The sequence below is a fragment of the Schistocerca gregaria genome, chromosome 1 (genome assembly GCF_023897955.1).
Source record: "Schistocerca gregaria isolate iqSchGreg1 chromosome 1, iqSchGreg1.2, whole genome shotgun sequence".
NCBI classification, from domain to species: domain Eukaryota; kingdom Metazoa; phylum Arthropoda; class Insecta; order Orthoptera; family Acrididae; genus Schistocerca; species Schistocerca gregaria.
This window is the reverse complement of record NC_064920.1, coordinates 825,400,466-825,423,905: the sequence shown is the minus strand read 5'-3', so window position 1 is coordinate 825,423,905 and position 23,440 is coordinate 825,400,466. Positions and strand designations below refer to the sequence as shown.

General features: G+C 40.1%; 1 protein-coding gene across 1 annotated transcript in view; it reads left to right on the top strand.

The window, feature by feature from the left end:
• Positions 1 to 23,440, top strand: part of LOC126271602 (beta-glucuronidase-like) — a 129,493-nt gene that overhangs the window by 48,361 nt on the left and 57,692 nt on the right. The window contains exons 5-8 of the mRNA XM_049974165.1: positions 7,793 to 7,938; positions 13,744 to 13,937; positions 15,163 to 15,309; positions 18,091 to 18,263. Coding sequence (XP_049830122.1) covers positions 7,793 to 7,938; positions 13,744 to 13,937; positions 15,163 to 15,309; positions 18,091 to 18,263 — 660 coding nt within the window. The remainder of the gene's footprint in view (positions 1 to 7,792; positions 7,939 to 13,743; positions 13,938 to 15,162; positions 15,310 to 18,090; positions 18,264 to 23,440) is intronic.

The window sequence follows — 23,440 nt, the reverse complement described above, 5'->3', positions numbered from 1 at the left end:
GACTCAATATCCCAATGTGGGGGTGCCCCATCTTCTCAAAGTTGCAACCGATGGTGTCTGTATCTAGCTGTGGCTAGGTAAATGTTTGTTGAAACATTAGCTCAGTGAAAAAAATGGACCATACACTTTTGTACTGATGTCTCATGTGTTGTTGTTGTGGTCTTCAGTCCTGAGACTGGCTTGATGCAGCTCTCCATGCTACTCTATCCTGTGCAAGCTTCTTCATCTCCCAGTACCTACTGCAACCTACATCCTTCTGAATCTGTTTAGTGTATTCATCTCTTGGTCTCCCTCTACCATTTTTACCCTCCACGCTGCCCTCCAATACTAAATTGGTGATCCCTTGATGCCTCAGAACATGTCCTACCTACCGATCCCTTCTTCTTGTCAAGTTGTGCCACAAACTCCTCTTCTTCCCAATTCTATTCAATACCTCCTCATTAGTTATATGATCTACCCATCTAATCTTCAGCATTCTTCTGTAGCACCACATTTCGAAAGCTTCTATTCTCTTCTTGTCCAAAGTAGTTATCGTCCATGTTTCACTTCCATACATGGCTACGCTCCATACAGATATTTTCAGAAACGACTTCCTGACACTTAAATCTATACTTGATGTTAACAAATTTCTCTTCTTCTGAAACCCTTTCCTTGCCATTGCCAGTCTACATTTGATATCCTCTCTACTTCGACCATCAGTTATTTTGATCCCCAAATAGCAAAACTCCTTTACTACTTTAAATATCTCATTCTCTAATCTAATTCCCTCAGAATCACCCGACTTAATTCGACTACATTCCATTAGCCTCGTTTTGCTTTTGTTGAAGTTCATCTTATATCCTCCTTTCAAGACACTGTCCAATGCGTTCAACTGCTCTTCCAGGTCCTTTGCTGTCTATGACAGAATTACAATGTCATCGACGAACCTCAAAGTTTTTATTTTTTCTCTATGGATTTTAATACCTACTCCGAATTTTTCTTTTGTTTCCTTTACTGCTTGCTCAATATACAGATTGAAGAACATCGGGGATAGGCTACAACCCTGTCTCACTCCCTTCCCAACCAATACTTCCCCTTCATGCCCCTCGACTCTTATAAATTCCATCTGGTTTCTGTACAAATTGTAAATAGCCTTTCGCTCCCTGTATTTTACCCCTGCCACCTTCAGAATTTGAAAGAGATTATTCCAGTCAACACTGTCAAGAGCTTTCTTTAAGTCTACAAATGCTAGAAACGTAGGTTTGCCTTTCCTTAATCTAGCTTCTAAGATAAGTCGTAGGGACAGTGTTGCCTCATGCGTTCCAATATTTCTACGGAATCCAAACTGATCTTCCCCGAGGTTGGCTTCTACCAGATTTTCCATTCGTCCGTAAAGAATTCGCGTTGGTATTTTGCATCCGTGACTTATTAAACTGATTGTTCGGTAATTTTCACATCTGTCAGTACAAGCTTTCTTTGGGATATGAATTATTATATTGTTGTAGAAGTCTGAGGATATTTCGCCTGTCTCATGCATTTTGCTCACCAGATGGTAGAGTTTTGTCAGGACTGGCTCTCCCAAGGCTGTCAGTAGTTCTAATGGAATGTTGTCTACTCCTGGGGCCTTGTTTCGACTCAGGTCTTTCAGTGCTCTGTCAAACTCTTCACGCAGTATCGTATCTCCCATTTCATCTTCATCTGCATGTTCTTCCATTTCCATACGTCCTTGTATAGACACTCTATATACTCATTTCTGATTTCCCTTCTTTGCTTAGAACTGGGTTCCCATCTGAGCTGATGATGTTAATACTGTTTCTCATATAACACATTAACTTTAGGTGAATCCTGTTAAAATGCAGTTACCCACAATGGATTTTCTGTACTCTATATTCGAATATCGTGGTTGTTAACATGGTCATTTGTGTGTGAGGTTGATGGCCACTAAAAATCAAATGTACAGCTAATGTACGACAGGGCTTCGCCGAAGATAGCATACTTCAGGTATTTTACGAATTCTTCCTGTTTCTATTATACTTGCATATAGTTTTCTGAGATTTAAATGTCGTAGAACCATAATAACACACGTTTAGAGTCAAAATGAACATTTATTTTGGCACTGAACAGAGCCAATACAGAAAATAGATGTCGAACATGGTGCGAGAGAACAAAGACTGAATACAAAACCAAAGAGCATAAGCAAAGAACTGTCGCTTCATGTCCGAAACGCCAAAGACCCCCCCCCCCCCCCCCCACCTCGGCAGTGCAGAGAATGGCGGGGCGGAGCTAGCACACATCCACAACAAAATCCTCGTGACAACGTGGCGGACAGAGGTGGCATCCGGGGTGAGAAGTGTGAATCTCAGTGCGTCGTCAGGATCCTGCGCATTGGACAGCTGCGCAGGCAGTGGCAATTCGACAGGGGCCATGGCGGCGGTGTCTGCGGGTGAGGCGTCAGCAGAGGCAGGCCGGCAGGGAGCGATGCGGCGTGGCTCCGGGAGGAACCCCACAGACTTTACATGAACAGAACCCATACTCGCTTGTAGCCATTTTGAAGCATTAAGACGTCGAGCTTTGTGACGTGTGGGCAGGCCATCCATCGTGTAGATTCAGTGACCAGTACCGTTGCCGATTGCTGAGACCCACAAAGGGAGGCATGTGTGGTGGGCGAGAGGGGCGCACGAGTGGCGCAGGTAGATTGACCTTGGAGCGCTGGGATGGCGTGTATGGAGTGTTGGCAGTAGGCGACAGCTGAGCACACGGTGCGGTGGCCATGGAAAGTGAGCGATCCTGCGAAATGAGGACATGGGCGTCCGAGCCGGGCTGGAGTGATGTGAGCAGGCCTCAGTGGGAGACGGCGACGGCGGGCATGGCGCGATGGCCGCGAGATGCGAAGGATCCCACAAAGCAGGGGCTAGTGTGTCCTGTAGGTCCAACTGCATCCACGTGGAACAGGGAGCAGGAAAGGTGTAGCTCGATACAGGAGCAGGGGAGAGCAAAGGGACTATAGGAGAGGGAGGCTACATTCACAGGACCAGCTCTGCAGAGAGGCCGCGTAAGGTAATTCATACATGAACCAATTCAGCAGAGGTGGTAGCAATGCGGGAGCATAACTCCATGTTATGAGTGTGTAGTCTGTCGATCTGCTTGCAGACGTCCGATAAATTAGAGAGGCGAGTCGCAATGTCTTCAAGCAGAGAAGCACATGTGGAAGGCGTGGCCAAGAGCAGAGACGTGTCGAGTTCGTTCGAGCACAGAACGGCAGAACCTGGTGCATGATGGAGCGCAGCGGCCTTCAGGTCTGGCAAAAGTTAGCAATGGTGTAGAAAGTCTTACCCAAGTACAGGTCCGACCAGGTTGGCGATGTGGAAGGTCCAAGGAAGTGTCACACTCAGTGATAGATGAAGCGACATCTTAATGGAGCTCAGGACTATGATAGGAGAGTGATTTGCAGCGATCAAATCAAGGTTAGCAGGAGAAAGTGTGTTGCCCACAAGCTTAACCGGGATAACGCTGATGTCAGTGCCACTGTCGACGAGGAAGCAAGTGCCTGATGACAAGTCAGTGACGTAGAGGCATTGCACTGCCGAAGCAAGTAGTGCAGCATCAGACGGTAGGTGCTGTGAAGAATCATGGCAGGACTTGGCGCCTAAGTGTGCCCGCTGGTCTCAGTTGGGAAAGGCGGAAGGTGCACAATTGGAAGCGGTGTCCCCACAAGTAGCGTGCAACCAGTACAGTGCAGCTGACTGCGTCGGGGCAGGAAGCTGATCAGGTTGGTGCTTGGGCGAGGTTGGCAGCTGTCGAGGGCTGCAGGCAGTACCTCCTGTAGGCCGCTAGGTTGCAGCTCCTAACAGGCAGCTAAGGTGCTGATGGGAGCGCACTGGTCTCTGTTGACAGAGCATGCAAACTGGTGGTGTCGGGGATGTTGTCTATGACAGTCGGCGTCGGTGACGAATGATCATGTAGGCCCAATCGGCCATGCATAGGTGAAACACGAGACAGTCCGTGATGTGAGATAACAGGTGAAGTTGCAGGTCCGACGGTAGTTTGACAGGCCACAAAGTCCAAATCGCCATGTCTGGTAGTGTTTGATCATCAATTAATGCACAAATGTGCTGCCAAAGCTGCAAAGGTGTGCAGTCATCGAGGTGCTCGTCATGGATGATGCGGTGGATAGCTTCTGCCAGAGAGCGAGAAAGCTGTTCAGCAAGTATTGTCCGAAATTCCATGAATATCCAGTAGATGGTGCACTAGTGCGAACCAAGTCCTGGGGTTGTCCTTCTGAAAATCAGGCAGCTTAGGAAATCTGCCAGGTAACACATGTTGATGTAGAACTGGTAGTGAAGATCTGTGTCGGCGGTGGAGGGGGCCCCCAACGCCAGGAGCGCAGTAGCGGTGAATGGTGCGTCGCCCAAAGTCTGCGTGGTGGGGCGGCCGCAAGCAGCACACAATGTGGAGTGAGCCGGTGTAACCAACGGCACAATGTGTTCCAACTGCAGGCCTGGAGGTGGACACGGCACGAGTGTAATGGCCGGTGCCGTTGCAAATGTCTTCTTCCGAAGCTGTTTCACAGAGGAAGACTGCACTGTAGTTCCTTCTCTAGATTGTCGCACAAATGACAAAATGGTAGATATCGAAATAGATGACAGAGGGATAGAGAAACAATTAAAATCGCTCAAAAGAAGAAAGGCCGCTGGACCTGATGGGATACCAGTTCGATTTTACACAGAGTACGGTGTACTAGAAGAGCGAAGCGTTCCAAAGGATTGGAAAAGGGCACAGGTCATCCCCGTTTTGAAGAAGGGACGTCGAACAGATGTGCAGAACTATAGACCTATATCTCTAACGTCGATCAGTTGTAGAATTTTGGAACACGTATTATGTTCGAGTATAATGACTTTCTGGAGACTAGAAATCTACTCTGTACGAATCATCATGGATTTCGATAAAGACGGTGGTGTGAAACCCAGCTCGCGCTATTCGTCCACGAGACTCAGAGGGCCGTAGACACTGGTTCACAGGTAGATTCCGTGTTTCTTGACTTCCGCAAGGCGTTTGACACAGTTCCCCACAGTCGTTTAATGAACAAAGTAAGAGTATATGGACTATCAGACCAATGTGTGATTGGATTGAGGAGTTCCTAGATAACAGAACGCAGCATGTCATTCTCAATGGAGAGAAGTCTTCCGAAGTAAGAGTGATTTCAGGTGTGCCGCAGGGGACCATTGCTATTCACAATATACATAAATGACCTGGTGGATGAAATCGGAAGTTCACTGAGGCTTTTTGCAGATGATGCTGTTGTGTATCAAGAGGTTGCAACAATGAAAAATTGTACTGAAATGCAGGAGGATCTGCAGCTAATTGACGCATGGTGCAGGGAATGGCAATTGAATCTCAATGTAGACAAGTGTAATGTGCTGCAAATACATAGAAAGATAGATCCCTTATCATTTAGCTACAAAATAGCAGGTCAGCAACTGGAAGCAGTTAATTCCATAAATTATCTGGGAGTACGCATTAGGAGTGATTATAATGGAATGATCATATAAAGTTGATTGTCGGTAAAGCAGATGCCAAACTGAGATTCATTGGAAGAATCCTAAGGAAATGCAATCCGAAAACAAAGGAAGTAGGTTACAGCACGCTTGTTCGCCCACTGCTTGAATACTGCTCAACAGTGTGGGATCCATACCATATAGGGTTGATAGAAGAGATAGAGAAGATCCAACAGAGAGCAGCGCGCTTCGTTACAGGATCATTTAGTAATCGCGAAAGCGTTACGGAGATGATAGATAAACTCTAGTGCAAAACTGCAGGAGAGACGCTCAGCAGCTCGGTACGGGCTTTTGTTAAAGTTTCGAGAACATACCTTCACCGAAGAGTTAAGCAGTATATTGCTCCCTGCTACGTATATATCTTGCGAAGAGACCATGAGGATAAAGTCATAGAGATTAGAGCCCACACAGAAGCATACTGACAATCCTTCTTTCCATGAACAATACGAGACTGGAACAGAAGGGAGAACCGATAGAGGTACTCAGGGTACCCTCCGCCACACACCGTCAGGTGGCTTGCAGAGTATGGATGTAGATGTAGATGAACAGTGGGCGGAAGGTGATTGCAAAGCAGCCAAGGGGGGGCGGATGCGGAAGCCAGTACCGTAGAAACGGCCGGTGCTATTACGGGGGTTGGCGGAAGGCAATTGTGGTGTGACCACGGAGCGATGGTCATGGAAACTGGCGTGGCTGAGATAACTGGTGTCGAGACAGCGTGCATTGGGAGGATGGGGGGGAGGGGGGGGGGGAAGTGAGGTGCATTGGCAATAGGCATATAAGAATGTGGAACCCCAGGCATGTGAACGTTGAAGTATAGTTCTCAAACTGCGTCTGCACATCAAACCAACTAGAAGGCGACTGTTTAAATGGAGGGTGAAACACAACGTCCTTCACATGATTATCATTCACAATGTCGTTAAGAAGTGTGCACTGTCCGGGCGACAGGCATTGCTGTGTAGTAGCATCTGACGGTGGCCATGTTGGGCCGGAAATAGTTAAGTGGCCGCTGGCATGGCAGGGGCCGTGTAATTGTTCACTTTTAGCCAGTTTTCCATTAGGAACACTTGCATAAATGGAAGTACAGTTAAAAGGGTGCGTGGCACTACTACAAAACAACACTGGTAGATCCATTGTGCCGAAGACAATGTGGAATGGCACACAAAGTTCGTTAATGATGAAAATAAACACAGCATAATTTCCAAACACACCACTGTGGGTTTTACATTTCGTAGAACCATAATAACACACTTTTAGAGTCAGAATGAACATTTGTTTCGGCACTGAACAGAGCGAATATAGAAAATGGGTGTCGAAGAATGTGTGAGAGAACAAAGACTGAAGGCAAAATCAAAGAGCATAAGCAAAGAACTGTCACTTCGCATCATAGACGCCACAGTTTCATTTTCAGCTTCCTTTAGAGAACACGTCAAACCATTGTTTGTGGCATTTGTAGCTCATTTTTTGTTTAGTACGCCGATTTCCATGCATTACAGTGAAAGGAAAGGTGAAGTCTTTCAATGTTTTGTACTGTTAGCCCCTACAAGTAGTCAGCTGATATATTTCTCTTCGGACTACTGAGATCATCTATGAATGTTGGTGGTATTTAGAAATGCTTGATAGCATCACTGATTAAATAGTCTACACATCGCGATGACAGAATGACAATTCTTAAATTCTAATAAGCAGAATTCCTTCTAAATGGAACCCACCATTTTCACTTAGACTTATTTTGATTTACCATATTTTTTATACTTAGACATGTGGCCAAGTGTTTTGTATTGGTGCTAATTACTGACATCTAAATAGATCCATCCTAACTATTGATCTCCAGTTTTTTTATTTTATTTTTCACCACTTTGCACAAATGTTCAATCTAGTTACAGGTAGCATGCCATAATCCACAAGTCAGTTTCGAAACAAAAGACAAGGCTTCAGTGAGTTGTTCCCTAGCTTTAGCCTATCTGAGGAACTGTCAAGAAAAAGCTTCCTGTGATGGACTGTCTACAGAGGACCATTGTAATACTAGTAACAGATGTCTCTTGTATCTCTGAGAAATCATTACAATTAAGTTAAATCATAAAGAAACTTGAAGTTGCTAATCATATGTTAGGCCTATGTTAATTTATTAATCGTATCTGTGATTAGACAATAATGTAGTATTGTACATTAAAAACAGTGGAGTGCTGTTTTTCAAATTGTTCAGGTGAAATGCTGAAGCTGTGAATAATGCTTGAAATACAAATATTATTCCTGTGCAGGGGAAATGGTAACATCACATACTTGACCTTCACATTCGACTTCTTCAATTACGCTGGCATTCATCGCTCTGTTGTCCTCTATACAACACCAGAAGTCTACATAGATGACATCACTATCACTACAGACTATTCAGCTGAAGGAACTGGTATGTTTTTAGGTTGAATATTGTTTCTGCTCACAAAAATACTATTCTGTGAAACTACTGGCACATTAATGTATGGTATTTTTATAAGAAAGCAACAGTAGAAAGTTTCCCGATTTTATTCACAAAGAGCCTAAAGAAAACTGAAAATTTTAAACATGTACATGGAGTGGAGAAGTAGTAGGTGAATACAGACTGGGAGTAAGAAATAAATGAGGAATCTGCCTTGTAGAATTTTGTACAGAACATAACATAACTTAATCATAGCTACACTTGGTTTAAGAATCATGAAAGGAGGTTGTATACATGGAAGAGGCCTGGAAACATTGGAAGATTTCAAGCAGATTATATAATGGTAAGACAGAGATTTGGGAACCAGTTTTTAAATTTTAAGACATTTCCAAGAGCAGATGTGGACTCTGACCACAATTTATTGGTTATGGACTGTAGATTAAAACTGAAGAAACTGCAAAAAGGTAGTAATTTAAGGAAATGGGACCTGGATAAACTGAAGGAACCAGAGGCTGTAGACAGTTTCAGAGAGAGTATTAGGGAATGACTGACAAGACGGCAGAAAGTAATACTGTAGAAGAAGAATGCGTAGCTTTGAAACCTGAAACAGTGAAGGCAGCAGAGGATCAAGTAAGCAAAATGATGAGGACTAATAGATACTCCCTGGGTAACAGAAAAGATACTGAATTTAATTGATGAAAGGAGAAAATATAAAAATGCGGTAAATGAGGCAGGTAAAAAAAATACAAACATCTCAAAAATGAGATGGACAGGAAGTGCAAAATGGCTAATCAGGGATGGCTAGAGGACAAATGTTAGTATGTAGAGGCATATATCACTAGGGGTAAGACAGATACTGTCCACAGGAAAATTAGAGATACCTTTGGAGAAAAGAGAACCACTTGTATGAATATCAAGAGCTCAGATGGAAAACCAGTTCTAAGCAAAGAAAGGAAGCGGAAAGGTGGAAGGAGTACATAGATGGTTTATACAAGGCCGACGTACTGAAGGGCAATACTATGGAATTTAGAGGAAGATGAAATGGGAGATATGATACTGCATGATGAGTACTGAAAGACCTGAGTAGAAGCAATATTCTGGGAGTAGACAACATTCCATTAGAACTACTGATAGCCTTGGGAGACCAGCCCTGAAAAAACTCTACCACCTGGGTCAGCAGGATGTATGAGATAGGCGAAATACTCAGTGACTTCAAGAAGAACATAATAATTCCAAAGAAAGCAAGTGCAGACAGGTGTGAAAATTACCAAACTATCAGTTTAATAAGCCATGATTGCAAAATGGTATCATGAATTATTTACAGATGAATGAAAAAACTGGTAGGAGCAAACTTTGGGGAAGATCAGTTTTGATTCCGTAGAAATGTTGGAAGACACGAGACAATACTGACCCTATGACTTGGATTAGAGGATACGTTAAGGAAAGGCAAACCTACATTTCTAGCATTTGCAGACGTAGAGAAAACTTTTAACAATGTTGATTGGAATACTCACTTTCAAATTCTAAAGATGACAGTGGTAATATACAGGGAGCGAAAGGCAATTTACAACTTGTACAGAAACTAGATGGCAGTTGAGGGGCACGAAAGGGAAGCAGGGGTTGAGAAGGGAGTGAGACAGGGTTGTAGCCTATCCCTGATGTTATTCAATCTGTATATTGAGCAAACAGTAAAGGAAAATTTGGAATAGGAATTAATCCATGGAGAAGAAATAAAAACTTTGAGGTTTGCCGACGACATTGTAATTATGTCAGAGAGAGAAAAGGACCTGGAAGAGCAGCTGAACAGAATGGACAGTGTCTTGAAAGGAGAACATAAGATGAACATCAACAAAAGCAAAATGAGGATAATGGAATGTGGTCAAATTACATCAGATGATGCTGAGGGAATTAGATTAGGAAATGAGACACTTAATGTAGTAAAAAAAATTTACTATTTGTGAAGCAAAATAACTGATGATTGTCGAAGTAGGGAGGATATAAAATGTAGACTGGCTGTGGCAAGAAAATGTGTGTGAAATCTTATGAAGTTCATCAGTCTCTAAAATTACACACTACTTAACCTAAATTATCCTAAGGACAAACACACACACCCATGCCCAAGGGAGGACTCGAACCTCTGTCAGAACCAGCCGCACAGTCCATGACTGCACTGCCTTAGACTGCTTAGCTAATCCTGTGCAGTGGTTACGGCAAAAACTATAGAGGGAGACCAAGAGATGAATACACTAAGCAGATTCTGAAGGATGTAGGTTTGCAATAGTTATTCAGAGATGAAGAGGCTTGCCCAGAATAGAGTAGCATGGAGAGCTTCATCAAACCAGTTTTTGGACTGAAGACCACCACCATCACAACAACAACAACAACAACAACAACAACATGGAGTGCAAAAGAATACATGATATAAGGTGGCAGGTGCTATTCCATACTACCATCTATACATTACAAAATAATGAATGATGACTAGAGCACACTGAAGAGTGTGTAGTGAGACTATTCCTAGCTTGGACAAAAGAGTGGAGGATACCAGATAAACAGTGTATAATTTACTAAACTGAATGAAAGAATGTCTGCCTCTGTAGTTGAGTGATCACTGTGGATGACTGCTAAGCTGATGTTCTATCAGTTACTGGAACTGCCAGGATTTTTCTTTGGTGGGAGGACTGATAGATGGTACACTCAGCCTACTTATGTCAACTGATTAGTAGAAACTCTATGTCATAAAAACTGACAATGGTCACGAAAGTGGTGTGCTGACCACATGTTCCCCTACACCGCATCCAATGACACCATTAACAGAGGGTGACATGGTGGTCAGCTGGCACTGAGATTAATACCAGGACCTTTGGATAGAGTTTTGTGAATGACAGAATAAAGACTTGAAGTAGGCTAAACCAAATGTAATTACGACGTAAAAGATATCAGAAAGGAGTAATTAAAGCAGGGATGGTTTCGGTCACAAGAGGTAAAAAGCAATACAGTTGAACAGCCCATTAAATACAATCAGTGTATTCTTCTAGTACCTTAGTGTAGTACTGGTAGAGAGAATACCAATCATTCTATTACTTCAGCTGCATGTAATTATTGCTGGATTTCTCAGTGTTATTATTACAGTAAAGAGTAAAGTATTTCTCATAGAAAGATGGTTCTACTGCACGATATGTTAATATTGTCAGTTTAGTGTTATGTATGTCTTCATTATTCACACCATGAACATGCACAAAGTTTAGTATCATGTTTTGGATACTTGTTACCCTAAAATATGGACTGAGAGTTGCTTAAAAATCACGATAAGGAAGGATAGAAGGCAGAACAGCATAAAAACCAATAGCAAACATCACTAGATTAAATTACTCAAAACAAAACTGAAGCAAAAAATTAGTAAACACCACCAGATTAAACTACTCACAGAAATGTTGTTTACTCAGTAAACAGGCTCACTCACAGCATTTCTAGTTGCAATCATTAGATAATTTTAACTGTGATGATCTTATCTTCAACACAGTGACAGCCAGTTGAATATATAGAGATACTTGATCTTCTCAGGCTGTCCTTGGATCTGTCATCACATGCACACATCCTTCTGGCAATTTTGATATGTGCCATGGCTGTTCATGCTCTGCTGCTAATGGTGGCACTCACATTACTGATATTGCCTAATTTGCGTTCCACAGCTCGAACGCAGACTACGGCATCACAGACTAATGATGAATAGAAACTTTTATAAAAACTGTTCCTAATGTGTCTCTCACAAAAATGCTGGCAACCAAGTGGCAATGTATAAGATTTTTCCTTTTGAACTGGTTTTTTATTCTGTACTGCAGGAATATCACACTTGTGGTTTGGAGGAGAAATGGTGATGAGAAAGTGTACCTTTGTTGTGGAATTTTTTTTATACAACCTGTGATGATGCATATGATCAGGATGGTATCAGGAGCTCAGGCGGACATCCCACATGTAAATTGAAAAATGCTAGGATTCAGAGGAATGTGGGTATCATTTCCAATAACATCCACTAAGGAGTACAGCATTCACAGAAACTGGCTAAACCTGCAGAGTGAACCACGCATGGTCTGGAAACAGAATTTTGCTCTCAATAGAAAGGACTGGTGGACATGTCCTGAGGGTAAGGAAACTGGCAGGCAAGAGGCAAGAGAGCGGCCTGCTGTCATGACTGATACCTCGCAAACCCTCTTGCATATCTCATGTGATGACACCTGGTCCTCCCTTCGGCTGCCATGTCACAGAAAGTTGGTGTCCCTCGCTCAGCAGTACTGTGGTGGTGCCCCTAGCTTAGCGTAATAGTATGGGGTAGCTGGCCACAAGTACTGGGGAGTAACTTACATAACTGTTCACTCCACTTCCTGAGGCTAAATTAAAATGATGGAAGTAGAATATGATAAAAGTTTTTACCACTATTACCCATTACCAGTCCAACTGTCTTATTTAAAGCATCCTTCCATATGGATTGAATGTGCATTTTGGCAGTTTGTATCTCACACATATTACGAAGACACTTGTGAAATAATCGAGAGAAATTTATGTAGCTGACTAAACCACAGAGAGTAAAATAGTTCATCAGGAATTAAGACCACCCATCATGAAAGTATTAATTCCATTCATTCATGGTTCATATTTTTGAAGCGTTAGAACAAAATATAGGTATGAAGTGGGACAAAAAGTGAACTACCACCAAATGAAACTGTTGTGGAACAGCAGACAGTCATAAAAAAAGTGTCAATAACTGTAACTTGGCAATAATGCTTGCATACAGTTCACACACAAACAGCCCCCTCCCTTCCCCCATATCCCTCTCTCTCATTCATTGTCAAATATTGGCTGTTAATTGTTCAATTATTTGAATTGTGAAATCCATGAAATTTAAAATGTTTCTCATATTAATAAAGAAATGAATCAATCAATCAATCTGTCAGTCTTCCTCTCCAATCTCCTTATACACTGCCCACTACCATCTCTCCCTTCTTCATACAGTATGTCCTCTTTCAGTCTATGTAGAAGCATAAGTTATCTCAAGAACCAGAAAAAATAAATATTGTCAAGCGGTCATGATGCATGAAATGTCAAGTGGTCATGCAGCATGAAATATTCCTTTGTGAACTTCTTGTGGTTAAATTGGGCAAGGTTAATTCCAATGACCAGTATTTTAACAGATACAGTTTCACAAAAGTTTGTTTTTATAGATATATGATTTGTATAGCAGTTACAATGGGGGTTCCTGTTAAAAATTAAGTTTAGCCTATTTTCAACAATAACATCACCATTTAGCACGGCAATGAAAATAAATTTCAAATAAAAGTTGTTTAGTTTTTGCTGTAGAATAATAATAATAAAAAGTACAGTTTCCGTTTTAAATAATAAAAATCTCGTTTTTACCAATCAAAACACCATCTAGGCTGGCACTTTTGAACCCCTTTATCTTCAACAAGTTTTATTTGATACACTTTCCTCGTAGGTTGTGCATCTTTCAAGATGTATTTCAGCAAAGATTAAAATGTGATGTCCCATAGGACTTATGATGCAACACAAATGGGGCAAAACTTGGAAGAGTAACAGTACATGTTTGGCAAGGCTTGTATAAATTCTGACAGCTGAGCTACAGCAATGAAGACCTTATTTGTGGCTCTTGCTGAACTTCATTGCTGTATTGTGAATGGTTGAGATCACTGTTTCCATTTTACCCAGGATTTTTGTTGTTGTATTAATTATTTTCAGTCATTGACATGCTTTTCAGCTTAATTTTTTGTGCTGTGTTAATAGGTGTTGTGAACTATACCGTTGTTTCTGGTGGCCACCTGACAGTTACACCACAATGTGAGGTTGAACTACTGGATGCCAATGGATCTGTAGTTGCTACAGGAACAGGTTTCTCAGGAGAGCTGACAGTGATCAATGCAAATGCTTGGTGGCCATATCTAATGAACAGTAATCCTGGGTACTTGTATACTTTGAAGGTAAATGTCAAAGGCTCTCACAATTAGTTAAATGTGAAATATAGTGGACTTCTTGTATTAACCATGAGGTGATAAAATGCTACATAACAGTAATGGAATACAAAGATACCAGTACTTGATAGAGTTTATTTGAAGAGAGAACTGTTCTTTGTAGTGTAGTGTGTTACCTAGTTGTTTGGTTATTTCATGTTAGAAACCGCTTTGCAAATAAAAAAAATAAAAATCAGAACAGACAGCTCAAGGAATTCTTTCCTTGGACAGAGAAAGTAGAGAAAATATCGTATACTAATGGTAGAATGACTCCAATGTGTGTATCTACTTAACACATGATATGGCAAAGAGTCGTGAAATTGTTAAGTGGCTATGGTACTTGTCTTAATTTGGTACTTCATAATACTACAAGAAGAATACATACTGCGATGAAGAAGGATATTAGTTCAAAATTATTGTTCGCTATTTGCACTCTTGGCATTTCTTGATTTAATAAACTGGTCTAAACAAAAACAAGGCATAGCTTGATCAGCAGGATAAATTAGTTTCAATAATATTTTTCACTTAAAGTTTCTTTGTGTGTAAATAAGTAGATTTGCAATTTTTCCTTGTCTTCACCAGTGATATTTTTTTCTGTTGATGATGACATGCAATCTTTACACAGACACAGACACACACACACACAAACACACACACACACACACACACAAACACACACACACACACACACACACACACACACACACACACACATGTATAAAAAAGTAATAAGTGAAGTTTGTGGATAGTATGTGGACAAGAGTGTATTGGTGGTAACTGGAGATGGGGTGTAGGCCATACAGAAGTATGGGACAGTGGGAAATACTTTTGAGGCTAGAGGCTTGCAAAAATGAAGTATATATTGCAGGGAGAGTTGCCACCTGGACATTTCAAAAAAGCTTGTGAAGCATCCACTGATGACAACAATTTTCTGTGATGGTCCATAAGTTGTTAGCATTGTTGGCTTTTGGTCACAGATTGGTGGTGGCCATTTATCTAGATGAGCACCTGATTCATTATAGTAGTCATACAGATTTCTGTGCATTAATGTTGTACACTGACATTGGTGAATTGGCAGATGGGTGAGGGAGAATTGTTAAACTGTGATTTCAATGTGTATGTGTGATGAGCATCTTATATTTTGTTAGTGAAGAGAATTCACAAGATTTCAATACATTTATCTTTTACCCCACAGGTGAATGTGACATCAGTAGATCTGGGCACAGAAGACATTTACAGACTCCCTGTGGGAATACGTCGACTGAGGTGGGACAACACCTCACTTCTTATCAATGACAAGCCTGTATATCTCAGAGGGTTTGGAAGACATGAGGATTCTGATGTGAGTCTGCAGTCAAATTCAAAGAAAATAGTTGTTTCTAAGAGCATTTATTAGAGAAATTTAGAACTGAAGATAGTCTAATTCCATGATTTTCCAAGTTCACTGATAAAAAATTAACAGGCTGCTATATATGTTAATGGCTGTAGTATTAGACATGGAACTGTTTACAGTATATAGTGAACTTCAGCTAAGAGCTCTATTTTATTTAATGGAAAACTCGGCAAAAGTCTAGATCAGAGTCAGTGGCAATTATGGCGGTGCTTGTTTACTGTTCATAGGTTGGCAACGTGTCTATTTCATGTAGCCAATGGGATGATTATTTGACATAAACAATGAGAGGTGAGAAGAGAGACAATGTATTTCTAGCTCCAAAATCAAAACCATTGTCTTGTTAGCTGTTTTTTAGTGTATTAGTGAGATTTAAGAGAAATATTTTGATTGTGGCAGCAAGAGTTGTAAAGGGACTGATGTTGGTGCATGTCTCATGGATTCATTCCAGAGACACAAAAATGGTTAAATGAATATGCAATCGATCTGTGTGAGCGCACTGAGTAAGCAGATCAAAGTTTTTTAATTAAATCATTAGAGAAGGCAAGTAGGTCCATGTTTATTGATAATAGAGCTGCACATCCAATACATTAATAAACACTTATCCATCAACTTTCTTCTATGATTTAATTAAAAAACATTGATCCCCTACCTCCTCCCACAATTTAATTAAAAAACATTCATCTACCTATCTTGCCCAGGATTCAATTAAAGAACATTGATCCATTCACTCAGTGTGCTCCTGCAGATTGACTGCATAGCAACAAAGAACAGAGAAACATTACACTGCTTTTTTGAATATATCTACAGTTGCGATGCTGTCCTTGGTTTGCAGATACTAGCACAGTTTAAACAGCTATGATTCAAAGAAGGAGCAGTTAAATTTATAATCTTTATTAACAGCAGTGTTTCACCCTTTCTTCTGAATGTATTACTTCAAAACATTGTTCGCCTGCCTGCTGCTCTCTCATTGGCTACGTAACACAAACAGCTGACACATCTTCTTTTGTTCCCATCATACCTCAAGGCAACGACTGACAACATTCCTGCATGAAATGTGTAAGTATGCCACTGGTCCTATTCTAGACTTTTACCAATTACTCAACTTAGAAAATGAAGTGATAATTATTATGGAAACATCAATGTTCATGACTGTTATAAAACAGAATCCACAAAAACACAAAGGAAAAAACAAACAGTAGACTTAACGGATTTTGGGACTGACAGTTCCTTTTTTGACTAGTATACTGCTAATTTTGAGAGCTAGATTCTTAATTTTTCTGTAAGTAATGCTGTGATTATCCACCATTCACTGACCCGTCAGTATACACATTTCTTCTGTTTCAGACAGCACATTTATTGAATTTTCATTTTTATACTTTAAGTTTGAAAAGGATTGCTCTTCATGCCCATCAATATTTTTAATATTTGGACATCTGATATCTCGAACAAGTGAAAGAAAATATTAAGATTGTCTTTAAATTCTGAGATAATCTTCAGTACTGCATTATAAACACAAATACAAAAAAGTAAACTTATTTACAAAGAGCTATATCTTACATAAGTTAGGCCTAATCTACCAAGATTATCAACTGATGAAACCTAAAAACAAAACAAACTTGATAGCCTTCTAGGTTGCATGCCTAACATTAGTGGCTGAATGTAAAAAAGGAAGAAAGCAATAACAACCATTAGATGTGTGGGCAAAACAAAAATTCTGTAAGAGCAAAAGAAAAAATGAGAATAAAATTCTCCAAAACAATGATCATCCCAAGTTTGCTGATGAAAGAAAAAACTTTGACTTTTATTAACAGAAATAGTTTAGAGCACAGTGCAAGAATTGTGGAAAAAGAAATCAAGGAATAAAGGTGTAAGAATTAAAGATATATATTGTAATGGATATCAAAATGGAATAAAGAAAATTCTGTATTCATCATCTAATGAGTGTGTGTCCTAACTAGAATGTAGTGAAAGCTTGGTGATTTCAATTTACTGCTGAAAACAACCTCATGGAATGAGGAAATGTTGGGGCACTAGAACAGGTAAACAGTTTATTGTGCTACTACTCAGGTCTTACTTGCTATCAGAATATCAGAATAATATTTTTTTTCCTCCTACGTGTTTTATAATCATTCTCTGTTTATCTACTACTATACAATGAATTAGTTCCACATCTCATTGAGATGATACTCAGCTGCTCTTTCACAATATCTCTCTCTTTCTTGACACAGCTTTACATAGAGTGCTAAAATTTAATGATAGTGAGATCAAAGATAAACTAAGCTAAAGAACAAAATTAAGTAGCCCACTGATTATGATGCTGTTAATATGACAGAGTTGGATCTTTAGATGCCACACTAAAATATTAGGAGACAATAATCTTGATCCAATGAACAGTTTATAGAATTTGAGGAAATAATACATATTATAGCATTAGAAGGAATACTTTAAACAGTTACAAGGATGAACTCTTAAAATAATAAAAGAACACAAAATCATCTAGATTTCTTTAACTTCTAATGCAAACCTATATGCTGCTGTATACATTGATAACAGGAAATGATTTAGAAAGAGCTATGGAAAAATTACTCTTAGTCGGGTAAGTCTGGGCTTATTTGTATCCATTTAAATCTGATTAAAAAAATTATAACACAGATTTATATAATTAAAAAGTAATCTTTCACAACAATGCATGTTTCAGTGACTGTATTGAACAAACTGAAATGGTTCCAGGTTTTTGGTAGGGGCTTAAATCTTCCTATGGTTTCTCGAGATCATAGCCTACTGAAATGGGTGGGAGCCAATGCATACAGAACATCACATTATCCTTATGCTGAGGAGACCATGGACTTTGCTGACCAACAAGGAATTATGATTATTGATGAATCTCCTGGCCTCAACATTGAGTGAGTGTTACATTATATGAGAACTTCATTAAATATGGATTGAAGTAAAATTTTATAACTGTTTTCATGGCAGATAAGTTATACTGTAAAATTGGCTGCACTTATTAACCACTATAATGTGTAACTCAGTAACATAGTTAGGTTCAATATGAAAGCTTGGCCAAACATCCTACTCATAAGAATCCAGTTCTACATTATAAGTTAACTACATACCCAATATTAATAGGTGATTGACTTGCTGATTTCTAGGTCCGTCAAAGTCTGTTACTTATTTGCAGACTCCACATCACAATTATGAGCTCTCATTATGATGCGAAACCTTCTAGTTAGTTCTCAACTGTACCAAACTTTCTGAGTGAAAAATGTGGCAATATAGTGCCAATTTACATGAGTACCTTTTAGATTAATATATGTAGCAATGTTATGACAAAATGTAAATATTTTGTGGGTAAAGGGGACCATTCACTGAATAGCAAAAGCATTGGCTTGTCAAAAGGTACACACAAAAGCAAAAGGGCACAGCCCCCCCTCCCCCCCCCCCCCCACACACACTTATTACCAGCTGTACACACAATGCCAGGATTGTATTTTGGCAAGCAGGTTAGGATGAGGTGGGTAAGGGAGAGAGAGATGGGAGGCAGGAAGAGTGCTTCGGGGTGAGTAGCTAACACATTGAGATGGGGCATGTATGCTGGCTAGGAATGAGGAAGGGAGGGGTCACATATCCATGGGCAGGCATGTGGTACACAGATACTGATGCCAGTGGGATACAGTGCACAACAAAGGTGATGTGAGGTGGGAGGGAGTGACAGGGCAAATGAGTGAGAAATTGTCAGTTAGAAGATAAGGGGACAGTGGGTTAATGGAGACTGAGGTCAGGAGTGCTACGAGAGCAAGGGATGTCTTTAAGGATATCTCCCATCTGTGTAGTCTAGAAGAGCTGGTGGTGGAGGGAAGGATCCAGATGAACTGAGTTGTGAAACAGCTATGTGGACAGTTGGTTGGTTGTCATACTGATGTAACAAGCTGTGCAGCGATTGCAGCACAGTTGATATATGGTGTGGCTGCTTTCTCAGGTGGCCCTGTCTCTGATGTGACAGGATAAGGCTGTTAGACGACTGAAGAAGGAAGTGCTGCACTTAGGACAGATAGGACTTGCACCTGGCTCTACCAAGGGATATTATCCCTGTGGCAAGGAATTGGGAATGGGAGTGGATCAGGGGTGGAACTCGACGTTGTTAGGTTGGAAGGGCAATGGAATATCACTTAGGGATGGGAAGGATCTTCTTTAAGACGTCCCTCATTTCTGGGCCAAAGTTCTGTTGAAGGATATGGTTCATTTGTTCCAGTCCAAGGTGATGTTGGGTGACGAGGGGTGTGCTAGTTCACTGTTGATTTTTGGGGTGGTGGTGAGAATATGGCACACGAAATCTGTTCCCCTCAAAGGAGAATTAGTTGTGTGTGAGGATATGGCAGGGTGAATGAGGAATGAAGTAGTGGGTATGGAGCCAAAAAGACATTGGGAGAGCTAGTGTACAATAGTGGCAAGGCCATGGACACAATGAATGTGGGTGTAAAGGGAGGTGGCATCAAGAGTGACAACTAGGGATTCACGGGATAAAGAGGTGGGGATGAAAGAACTTTGATGTGAGAGGCAATTGGTTGGAAGTGTTGTCAGCCAGAGTGGAAATTCTTTCAGTAGGACCAGAACAACAAGCTACAATTGGGCATCCAGGATTGTTAGGTTTGTGGATTTTGAGAAGCATGTAGGAGGTGGATATGCTCCAGTCTACCGCCACACCTGACACAACCGCTATTTTATCCTAGTCCACCAGCCGAAATTTAATCCTTGCAATGTGTGTCTAGCACTGGCAGAATGCAGTGGCACGTGGGTAAACCATGAAAGATTTTTATTTTTGGCTCAATAATTCACCCCTTTCTGTCCTGAATAGTCAAAGTCATTTCTCTGTCAACTGTCATATTAATGAATGTTACATGTTACTGTTTTTTGAGTTACAATTAACTGTTGACAACATGTTTCATATGGTAAGGTACTTTCAGTAATTCTGATGACAAAAGTAACTCAGTCAGAATCTTTTATGAAATTCACAATATCACTTTTCCAGTTTTAGCTGTCATAAGTATGTGCCCTCTTAAAAATGTTTAACATTAATCTATCTTGGAAATAATCTTGAATTATTGAAGTACTCCATATTTGTCTAATCCTACTATCACTGAGCCATTTCATTTTGGTGCAGTACATCTACATCTACATTTATACTCCGCAAGCCACCCAACAGTGTGTGGCGGAGGGATATTGTTATCAATGTTGTAAGTGACACACTAAAAATCTGTAGGTCCACGTTTCAATCCAGAAGCAGTCAAAGTATTATGCTTGTCACTTATTGCTTCTTTTGCCTCCAGAAATTATTTGTACATACGAGAAATACCAAGCTGTATGATGGTTCAGTATTTACATTTTAACTATAGCTCCTACTGTAACTGGTAAGGCTGTATGACCTCAATAGGGCCATGCCTAGTAAAGCACTGACCAATTTTAGGGCTGTGTACATCTTTACTTTTTTTTACCATATTGTCAACCACGTAATATAATTGCACTCTTTAGAAACTGAGTGTTTCCGTTATTTTAGAAAGGAAGTAAAAAATTGTTAGTTAAATTTTCCAATAATTTGTCCTTAATTTTCTGATCCCCCTCCCTTTCCTTCACAAATCAATTTTGTCAGCCTTAGACAGAAATAGACTATTAACTATATCTGCTACATATTTTTGAATCTGATCCCCTACCATTACATTAAAAAATATATTAATTTTATTTTTTGATTTATTAATTTCGTGGAACTCCATACTTAATTTCATCTAGAAGTAATATACCATTGTTTTCTTAAATGAAGCATTTTTATTAATTCATAAATATTGATATTCTCAATTTCTTGAACATAAAGTGAATATCGCACGTAATATATCATATTTACCTGATCAAAACGAGGCTCTTTTTTTCCCCTAAATTCGACATTCGAAAATTAAGGGGTCGCCTTGTATTGGTGGATTAAACTGTTGCTGCTGAAGTCGACGTTGTTACATGGATTAAAAGATTCGTATAGGGGTCGTTTTACATTTACAGGTGAAATTTTTGATATTGTGGTTTCATACTTACTTATTTGTTATTTTGAACAATCCCTAAGCATACGACATTTAAAACAATGTTACTGTCGCAATCGCTCGAGATATTCCGACACGCCAAAGCGCTCAATACACTATCGACGTCGCTCTAACAGCCACGTGACATTTAACTCGTGGCGCTAATTCAATTGATACACGAGTAACTACGATCTAGCCACTACAACAATAAATATTCTTCTTAAAAATGACAATTTTGCGAAACACAGGAGGAAATAACATTAAATTTCATCAACTTGTTGTATTTGAACAGGTGTGCAATACACGTTCTCATACATGTATAGATATCGTACACACACATTATGCTGCTTTTTCAGCTAAAGTAACATTTAAAGGCGAAAATCTTGCTCTTCAAAAACAATTACTTAATTCACAACCCAAGTGAATCATTTTATTTAGTTATGAGAAACTAACGATTTACCAAGCGGGTTACAAATGAGAAAGTCGGTTGGGATACACGTGTTAGAATACTGGCGAAAATCATCACTAGCTTTCAGTTAGCTTTAGAACAACCTGACGACATTCAGATGAAAAGTCTAACGAACGAAATAAATCATATTAAACTGACGGTAACTGTTGTCGCGAGAATAAGTTACAGTGGAATAACCTGCTGTGGAGATAAAATCTGAAAATCGGACTGAATAGTGACTCCGATCTTTTATTTATATAGTAGTTGTTGTTTCTACCTACGACCTCCACTCTAGAAGACATTTCCGTCCATGTTTCACTATTGCTCAAGTACAGCACTACTGAAAGCTGGAGGGGGGGACTGTGGCGCACCTTGGCTGTGAACTACGATGAGTGCACAGATGTGAGTGTTGAGCAGGCAGAAATTTTGCCGTTCAGCCAACAATGGGAATATACGAGTACACTGCGTACTTTGGCTTTTTATTAACATCTACCATAATCAAATTGGTTTGCCTGAATCCATTTGCACTCGGAATCAGGTTGACCTCAAAACTGGACAAACACTCGACAGTAGCAAATACGTCTGCAAGTGACGCTAAAAGTCTAGGTATGGGTGTACTTATTTGGCGACGCTCACTGTGAGGTACGACGGGAACGATTGGAGACATTTTAGCTGCTGGTTGTACAAAGCCAATGAGAGAGCGCGAGCAGACGATATGTTTGGGAGCAAGAGACATTATAACAACCTCGCGTCAGCATAGAGGCGAAATCCACTGTGTTTAGAAAAAAAAACAGCAACTTTTTGCGTCCCACAGTAACCAAAACCTCAGAAATTGCGACATGATCGGTGGAAACAGCCACATATTTGTGACCATGGAGAAATAACTTTCACAGCTGTCCTGTTAAGATGACGCCAACGATGATGAAAAATAGCGATACCATAGACGACAGGCTAAGTAAACAAAGAAGGCAATGAAGATAAAAATTAGTGTAAACAATTTCTTTTTGTTAACTTTTCTCTCTCTGTATTATCAAAGACCATCAATAAATAGCATAAATTTAGAATACGTGTAATGTTCAACTTTGTGGATAGATTCATTACATCAATAGCATCTTGTAATTTTTATTTGTCAGAATATGCTGAAATATAATTTTTTCTAAAGGAGGCTCTTAAAAAAAAGGGGGTCGTCGTATGTTCAGGGTTATCTTGTACTTGAGTGAATACGGTACCTCTTCCTATTGCTTCCAAGGCTCCAGGACCTGATGGAATCGTGTCAAATTCTGCAGAGAATTTGCAGATGAGTTAGCTCCTATTTTAGCTGTAATATACCACAGATCCCTCGTACAAAACTGTGCCCAGTGACTGGGACAAAGCACAGGTCACACCTGTGTACAAGGAGGCCATCAGAAAGGATCTACGGGAACACTGATTTCCATATGTTGTAGAATCTTCTGAGTTCAAATATAATGTGGTATCTCAAATTTATAAAAAGAAGTGTAGGATGAACCATCAAAGATTTGTGTGATTCGCGGCAGAACATAATTTGAGCTTTTCGGAATTTTATTTAACA